General features: G+C 35.3%; 1 protein-coding gene across 1 annotated transcript; it reads left to right on the forward strand.

The window, feature by feature from the left end:
- The first annotated feature begins 2,114 nt into the window (after positions 1–2,114).
- On the forward strand, positions 2,115–8,919 carry LOC120328096 (uncharacterized). Its single transcript, XM_039394496.2, has 2 exons — positions 2,115–2,368; positions 3,650–8,919. The coding sequence occupies exons 1-2, from the start codon at positions 2,155–2,157 to the stop codon at positions 4,810–4,812; spliced, it is 1,377 nt and encodes a 458-aa protein (XP_039250430.2). The 5' UTR covers positions 2,115–2,154; the 3' UTR covers positions 4,813–8,919.
- The last annotated feature ends 221 nt before the right edge of the window (positions 8,920–9,140 follow it).

Consider the following 9,140-nt stretch of genomic DNA (forward strand, 5'->3'; position numbering starts at 1 on the left):
TAATTACGGCCAAATCGATTACGTAATGACCCCGTAATTGCGATATTTTTTTCACACATTTAAACCTAGCATACCAACCAATTTAATCCACTTCTATTCCGAATTGGACATCGAAGTTTGGTTTTCATATTCCCGGCAGTACCACACGCCGGAGACAGATGTTAAAGACAAATATCAAGGAGTGAATTCAAAATAATTTTATTCTGATTTATATCTTTTGTATTAGCTTTGATTTTCCTTTATCAACTTTATCACCAAATTTTATGCGATCAATTTTATCATTACCAACACTGGTAATATATTTAAGAAACGATAGTTCACTTTTTTTAAATCGTATTGACGTATTAATACGACTTTCGTATTGAATAAAAATTCCGGGTTGCTAATTTATTAATCAACTACGAGCGTATTCTCTCGTTTGATTATACTTTCGCTTGCCTCGCGACGAAGACTTGTTATTTCACCGTTTTTTACAATATCCGACTTTACTACTTAGTTACCATTTTATAATAATTATTGATGCCGACTTATTGACGATATTCCGAATTCCATGCTTCATTTTACATTAAATCATTTCGCGGCCTAAATGTTATAACATTATTTACGATAAATTTAGATCAAATATTAATTATTTGCGCATTATTTAAAATACCGTACTTATATGACATGCCTTCTCCGAAAATACAAAGTTATATCGCAAAACAATGCATTTTGTGACATTTATTTTGCACTCATGAAAATATTAATTTATTTTTCTAACTCAAGTCGACAATCCTATTTGCCAAGATTGACACAAGTTTGGTCGAGTGCCGGTGGTATTCAGGTCGACGATAAATCAGAATAAGTTGCCGCATTTGGTAAAGACAGGTAATCATATTTGGCCGACATATTGCGATTTGCGAGGCATTGTGAAAAACATATTGAGCAATGCCAAGTCCGGACAGATATATAACGATAAAACCGGTAACAGAACATCAAATTTTGTAATAGAAAATGGATTTCGCGCAGAATAAACACGGGAAATCCCGTCGTAATGTTGTTTCTCTGCCGTCTCAATCGCTTTACCGATGCCGAAAGGACTAAGTTGCGTTGGTTCATTACGCAATTTCTCTTCTGTCTCTTGCTGTTTGATAAGCGCGACATTAATTATCACGACATTTACAAATAGACCATGTTTTATAAGTTGATCTCTTACATTCTTCACTCATTTCACCCGAAGAAACCAGGTGTGTTGGCGTCCATCGGTCTCGACACAATTCTATTCCTTATTTACGGTTAATATGTACATTGGCCATCTTAGATAAGTTGATAATAGGTTAGTAAATGACGCGTTATGCCCTCCCCATCTGCCTAACAAGAGAGAGAAAAACGGCTGCGAATACCGGAACTCTAACTTCTTTTACTTAAACCTTAAATTTTTTACAATCGACGGAATTGACTGCTCTGAAGAGAGCTCGTTTCAATCGCGAAAGCGCTCGACCAATAATTACGACTTTACGTAATTCGTGACTTCGCTTGCGTAATTCGAAATAATTCCGTAATTCCGTAAATTTGTAAATTACGTGCAAGCCTAGACCCACATCAATATTTGTTTAGATTTGTTTTCATCCTTCTTTGACAGGTTAACGAGTTTAATACATTTTAAAGTGATTTTTAGGTTTTGGTCACATTCCAGATTCTCTGCTTTTATCTTTTGTTTATATCGTGTTATTTTTGCAGTGTGTGTGTGCATCATGCTAATCGTTAGGAATACGATCGCCACCGCACCTCTGATTAACCTGGATTCGCAGGTTTGAATCCCATGCAGGATAGTTATGTGCGAGAGGATTGCTTGCCTCCCCGCTGAAGGGTGGTTCACGTAACCGCTGGTCGGTTACGGCTTCCTCCACCATTCAGTTCAAGTTTCTGAAAACAAATAACTGGCTAACTAATCCCATACCCAACTTGGTAACCGGATGAGAGATGTTGTTTGCCATATGATTTAACTATCTGATCGCCTTTCCTCTCCCCTGGGATTAATATGTAAATCCTATCCTAATAAAATCTGTCTCTCTAACATTGTTATGACCATTTATGCAACAATTATTCTAATAACACTACCTCATGTTTTTTATTCAAAGACATTTAATGATTTCTAAACACTGAACTGGCAAAATGCATGGGTCTTCCGGTGGCCAAGGTACTACAAGTACTCTGAAAGTTTTTGGAAATATTTTTATATCATTTATTGGAGCAGGAGTCCTTGGATTACCCTATGCATTCAAAGAAGCTGGAATACTTGAAGGAATAATAATTATGAGTACTGTTGGACTGTTAAGCGTTCGTGCAATGTTGCTTATTATTGATTCTAAGTATAGAATTTCTTCAGGTGAGACTTTTGTTTTTTCTTTTGGAAGAAATGAGTGAAAGACTTCGCTTTGGGGAATTTCATTTAAAAATGATATATAGCTCTAAATTCGGTACTCCTAATCAAAAAGTAAAATAGAATATACCTTTAGGAAAGGAAGCTAGAATTTAGGGTACTCCCGAAGTATGTGAACCAAGATGGTGGACACCGGAAGTATGTCTGTATGTGTACTAAGTCGGGGTTAGGCCATTATTCCAGGTACAAATACTACATGGGAGTAGTGGCTAGTCCCCGAACTCGTAATAAAACTAAAATAAGGATAATTGTAATAAATTTATAGCCTAACCCTAACGTGCTACACATACTACGTTCTGGTGTCCGCCATCTTGGTTCACATACTTTGGGAGTACCCTAAATTCTAGCTTCCTTTCCCAAAGGTATATTCTATTTTACTTTTTGATTTATTAATCACTAACAAATAAACGACGATTATTTGTGACCTTTTGTCATTTTTCCCAGTTTATTCAAAAATAAGTGCTGTGTGAAATTTTTTTTTTTTTTTATAATTTGTATTTTGGTTGACAAAAATAGTAAACACTCTCTCTCTAAGAAGAACATGTTTGAATTAGTTGCTCCCAACTTTTTCTGATACATTTCCCTTCCCCTCTCACCAATACGTCTGAAACTTGCTCTGTTGTTGTCTAATCTTTAATGGATCCATTACCTAGTGATATAAACAACTTGCACTCTTTCCACAATATTTATAATACAAGAGGGGCGCTAGAAAAATATGTCAAACAGCTATTTATTTTTACATAGAATAACTTTCACAAAGTTTTTTAAAGGCATATGTTATATTACAATCATAAATGCTCAAAATGTTGTTCGTGTAATTCAGAGCAGTGGTTACCCTAGAAGTTCAAGTTCATGTAGGGTATTGAGGTTTAACTTCTGGGATATTGTTCAAATTTAACTTATACCTATACGCATTTCATTCGTGGTCTCATCAGACCCTCAAATTTTCTGCTTTTCTAGTGACCTCCCTGTAGTTCATGATGTGTGCTTAAATATGTATTACAAATTACAGTAATACCTAATAATACTAAGTGTCAGTGAAGATAATACATCTAAATGCAATGTAAAATTTCTTCCCCAAAAGCATGAAATTCCTCTATATATGCTCCCTGAGATTGCAGCCGGGTCAGAAATGCTGCCCTAAGTGTTTTTAATTTTACGCGACGGGTGAAAATAAGCTTTTTTTTAAATAAATTAGGAAATAAAAATAAATTATTTATTGTTCAGGGTCATCAAGATCTGCAATTGATGATGCATTTACTATGGAAAGTGAGACAGCATTGCTTCCTAATGGTTCTACAAAAAAGCTAGAAAAAACAAGAAAATCAGACAATTCGCATAAAGAAATATGTTACGGCGACGTAGGTTATGAAGCATATGGGAGACTTGGCGCAAATGTTGTAGACGGATCTATTGTTGTGTCACAAGTTGGATTCTGTTGCGCATATTTAATATTCATCACTGAGAATATTGCGCAATATTTTACCTCATATTCTCCTGAAATTGATGGGGAACACGAACCGGGTTCAAATGCACAAAAAATTGTTCTAGCGTCACTTTTTGTACCTTTATGCTTTCTATGTTTTTTGAAGCACTTGCATAAACTCGCGATTTTTAGTTTATTTGCTGACTTTGCGAATGTTTTTGCATACACAATTGTATTTTGGTTCGACTTTGAGCACGCTGGAAAAGTTAGAATGCACCCAAAAGAAATGGACATTGCTGGACTTCCATTTTTCGCCGGGATCGCAATTTATTGTTATGAAGGAGCTGGGATGGTGCTCTCATTAGAAAGCTCGATGGCGAAGGAAGTACGCAACCAATTCCGAATGATTTTTAAATGGACAATGCTGCTTATTACAACTCTTTACATCATTTTTGGAGTGTGTGGGTATATGTCTTTCGGTCCAGAGACAAATCCTATTATTACTTTAAATCTTCCAACTGGAATTTTCCCATTTTTGGTGAAAGGGTGTCTGTGCTTCTCTTTATTTTTCACATTTCCCGTTATGATGTTTCCTGTAATTCAAATTTTAGAGAAACGAATCGGACTAGAAAACTCACCAAAGAAAGGAAAAATTTTACGAACTAGTATGGTTTTGCTGACTGTAATCATCGTGTTACTAATTCCGTCGTTTGCAGATTTAATGTCACTGGTTGGCGCCACATGTTGTAGTTTGATAGCCTTTATAATGCCTGCGATGTTTCATCTCAAACTATTTCAAGGAGATTTAACAAGGTCACAAATATTATTGGACTATTTTTTAATTTTATTAGGCATAACTGGAACCATTATCGGAACATTTGATTCATTAAAACGAATGGGAATCATTCCTTCCGGACATGTTGAGTCTGACGGGACCCATAATGTCACAGTACCTTTGGCATAAACAAATAGTGTACCTTAGTACTTTTGCACTTATCTACTCTTTAGTACTCAAGACTTTAAATCTTTTTTACATACATGTATCTAATATTTATCCTATAGATTTTTTGTAAGCTTTGACTCCGAACAAGCCCCCACTAAGGAGAATGGGCCTACTAACTAAAACATTCATATAGTCTATCAGAGAGAATGTAAAATAATACAATTAAGCCATATATGGCAATTAGGAGGCCTTTTTCTGCAACATTATATTTGGTGGGTGTGTGGCAATGTTTAACTAACATTATTTTTCAACTTTGGAAGTTCAGTAGAATGGATTTGACTTTCCTCACGGTAATTTTATTTAACCATTGTTCTCAAACTTTTTGAGTCTCAACCCCTTTTTTTTAAATCTCGTGCCCCACCGCGAAAATAACTACGGTAGCTAACAATAAGCTACAAATAACAGATAGTGAGGCTAAAGTATATTTCATCCGTTTATGAAAAATATGTGGATGGAATCTCAATATCCAAAATAGGGAGGGCAAGATCAAATCTAACGTTTTTTCTAATTAGTTTATGCCCCATCAAAAAATTGTCTACGCCCCCTTTTTTTTTGGGGGGGGGGGGTCCCACCATTTGAGAACGACTGCATTTAACGACCTGTGCATCACAAGCAGAAGAACAACCAATCTAGACAAATAACGGTGCTCCAGAAGTATGCGCACCAAGATGTTGCACAACCTTAATCCTAACCGGTACATACATACTATGTTCAGGTTGTGCGCCATCTTGGTGAGCATACTTCTGAAGGTCCCAAATAACTACTGATAAATTACGTACCTACTGTTATTTGAAAAAAACAGAATTTTCCCCTTTCAACATTGCCCACCGAATTTACTCTGGTTGAAGTTGAGTGCATGGGATTTAAACCTAAGATCTTGAACTTAGTATGCCAACATAGTTACATTCTGACTGCTATTATAGGTCTTAGATTAATTAAGATATCATTTATATTTTGTTTTACTTATATATATTTACTAATCTAAATTTTATGAAAATTTATTGTCAAGTGTCTTATTTTTTTAATGTGTTGAATATTGCCAGTGTTTGAACTTTTCATTTAGTGAAGTTTAGACCAGGTTTCTTATACTTCCATTATTCGTGGTCACCTTTCAAAGACTCCCAACACTCCATGTAGCCCCCTGATCTCCTTTAAGAATACCAGTTTTGCTTTTAACATTCATTTTGGTCGCCATGTTTGAAAACGAAAAAGCCAACAGATGAAAAGCTAAAGAGTGAACGAATTACTATCAAAGGATGAAACATTGCTCATTCAATTTACATTTTGTTATTGTTGTCGTTCAGATTGGTTCTTATTTACAGCATTTGCTTATACCCCCTGAGACCCCTACGTATTACGCCCATTTTGACTAACTTTAATTAGGACCCAGGTTTCTCAACCTTTGTGGGTTGATTACATGCTGCAAGTTTTGAGCTTGAATACAGAATTTCTTACAATAAAATGGGATTCACTCTTTTTCATTAGCAAATTTTCCAAAACTTTCTGGCATTTCTCTTATGGTTGCCCTTGTTTTCAGAAAACTTTATGAAATCAGCCTTGAAATTTCAAGGGTTTCCGAGGGGTGGCTAGCCTTTTCACAAGCTTCATATCCACAGTAGATTGTGCAAAATTTTCTGATTTTCTTATCACAGGCCCATTGCTTTCCACTAGGATTAATCACTGGACAATTTTTCATATAAATGCTCGTATTTGTGCAGAAGCTGTGTTGCTCTATGCCGCGAGGATGGACTTCTGTTTAGCCTTTGATGTGTTAATTTTCGCTATTCGATCAATATATTGGAACACTTATTTTAGCAAACTCGCAGCTCATCTTTTAGTACTCTTTCTACTCTAGTCATGGACTTTGCTTTGAGCAAATTTTTATTAATTTAGTGCTTGATTTCAAGGTGTTTTGCCCATTTTCCGTTCTAGGATCTTGCGGTTAACAGACACTAGTCTTATTACCCACAAGGAATATATGATTCTAATTAAAAATGGATTAAACATGGTATTTATAGTTTTAACTTGAGCACACTATCAAATATAAAACTTAATTAACGACAAATTGGTAGGATTACCAGATAGACTTAAACTCTTTAAATATTTGTACTTTAACATAAATTTATTATTTTATTCTATGTTATGTACTTTTGCAATTTAACTCTAGAAGCTGAGTGGTAAATATAGTAGATTGCCAAGGGGCGATGCAATTGCTTTTTTGTTTACTTTAAAATTGTTACTTTTAATTTTTGTTTTCACGGTAATATTATTAATAATAGTAGAGTAGAACATTCATTATAATATGTAGTAAGGCATATGTTTTAGTTGTTAATATTTGATGTGGGGACTGTTTTGATCCTTTATTGTGGGATATAAAGTATGCTGGTGGCGTTTGAAACGGGTGTGCGACCTTTATTACAGGAGGGCCAAAGTAACTGTGTGAAGCCACGGGCAGTACCTTTATTTAAGATAGCCTTTCTTGTTGCAGCAACATAAAATTGTTTTGTTATTCATTACTTATCGATTTTAATCGGTAAGTATGTTGATAGGTATTTGTATGTCTGTATGTTTGTCTGTTAGATGCACGCGATATCTCACGAAAGCAAGATTGAATCTTCTCCAGATTTTGGGCGAATTATGTCGTATAATTAGCGAGTTATCAATCAATTATTGATATAGTGATCTAGATTTTTGTAAAGCGAGAGAATTTTGAGAGCCGCTGAGTGTGTGTGTGCGATGCGCAGTGCGCAAGTTACAAGAGCGAATGAATCGAAACTGCAGTTTCTGTTTTGGGGGATCCCCTAACTATCGATCGATAAGTCTTCGGTTTCCAACCGATATTCTCGTCTTTCTGCATTATTAGGTATGTTCCATGCAGAAATGTTGAGTCAAACCGGATAAATGTCTAAAGGAAACTGATATTCAAATTTATTGTCACACAGACATTTAACGAATACAATGATGAGCACGCTTTTATAACATTGTGTATTTCGCAACAAGATCTTGCTATCATGACAGTGGCACTGGTATAGGCTTTGCAACGCAAAGAGATTGGAATTGCTCGCATGTACCAGATTAACTAAACTAAAAACTTGTTTTGCGGGCATTTCCATTTAAACTTGGCACTTATCCTTAAAGATATTCAAACAATTAGTGTTATACCTTTGGTGTGTTTATTTTCTGGGTGTGGCACGATTTTGCTAAATTTATTATTAGTGAAGCATGACAGGCGACATTTGGCCTCTTTTGTTCAAGTATGATAATTCTGCCAACTATACTTTTGATCTCCTATGAATCATGATCATCAAATTCCTGCCCAATATGCCAATCAGCATATCCTTATTTCTGTTTTTATTCCTCAGTATTTTTCCAGCGACTTTATTCATATTTATGTACTAATAATTGGCCCATTAGGTGTGTGGAAAAGCTGGGATCTTTTGTACAAAACCCTCACCAGCGGACAGGGTTTGGAATGCAGAATGCGTTGAAATTAAAATCATTCCTAACTTCAACTTGAGATAATCACTATTCACTAGTTTGTTATTTTAAAACGTTATGGGGTATTTTTTTTAAATCTCACATTTTTTGCTTCACTGGTTGGGGGCTTTGTACAAAAGAATTATTCAATTATACTACTGTACTTTTCTCGTGTATTGTATTGCGTCTGTTCATTTTACCGAGTACATTTTAATTATTCTCTATGAATACACAATTAATTATTTTGTAGTTTATTACCTCACAATGCCTATTTTCATGATTGTCCAGTCTTTGTCCTGCTCAAATCATGGATAAATTGATTGTATTTGAGGAACTAATATTCATTTATCAAAGATTGTATAGTTTTTGACCCCCCCCCCCAAAAAAAAGTTTCCCCCTAGCAAATGACTTGGATTATCACCATGCAGACTCCGGAACTCTCAATTCTGCTTGCCTACATATTATTCAGAACTTAGGCCCTCGCTGCTTTGAGCAAACTTTCGAATATAATGTGCTGGCATTCCTTGTTTAACTTAAAATTTTGTTTCTCAAGTGCTTTCATTACTGTGTAGAAAAATTAAAATGATTATATTTATGAGCGTTTATTTATTTCAATTGAGTGAAATAGCCAGGTCAAATCTAATGTCTACCTCCTCATCCAGGGCATATCACAAATTGGGTTGCCAATCCTGAACCGAAAAGGGTACTCTCATAGTATGTGTACCAGGTTGGAGTCGGGCATAATTTTCCTTATTTTATTACGATTTCGGGGACTGTCTGTATTCGCCAAGTGACAGTCCCTTTACTTCACT

This window comes from Styela clava, chromosome 7, assembly GCF_964204865.1.
Source record: "Styela clava chromosome 7, kaStyClav1.hap1.2, whole genome shotgun sequence".
Taxonomy (NCBI): domain Eukaryota; kingdom Metazoa; phylum Chordata; class Ascidiacea; order Stolidobranchia; family Styelidae; genus Styela; species Styela clava.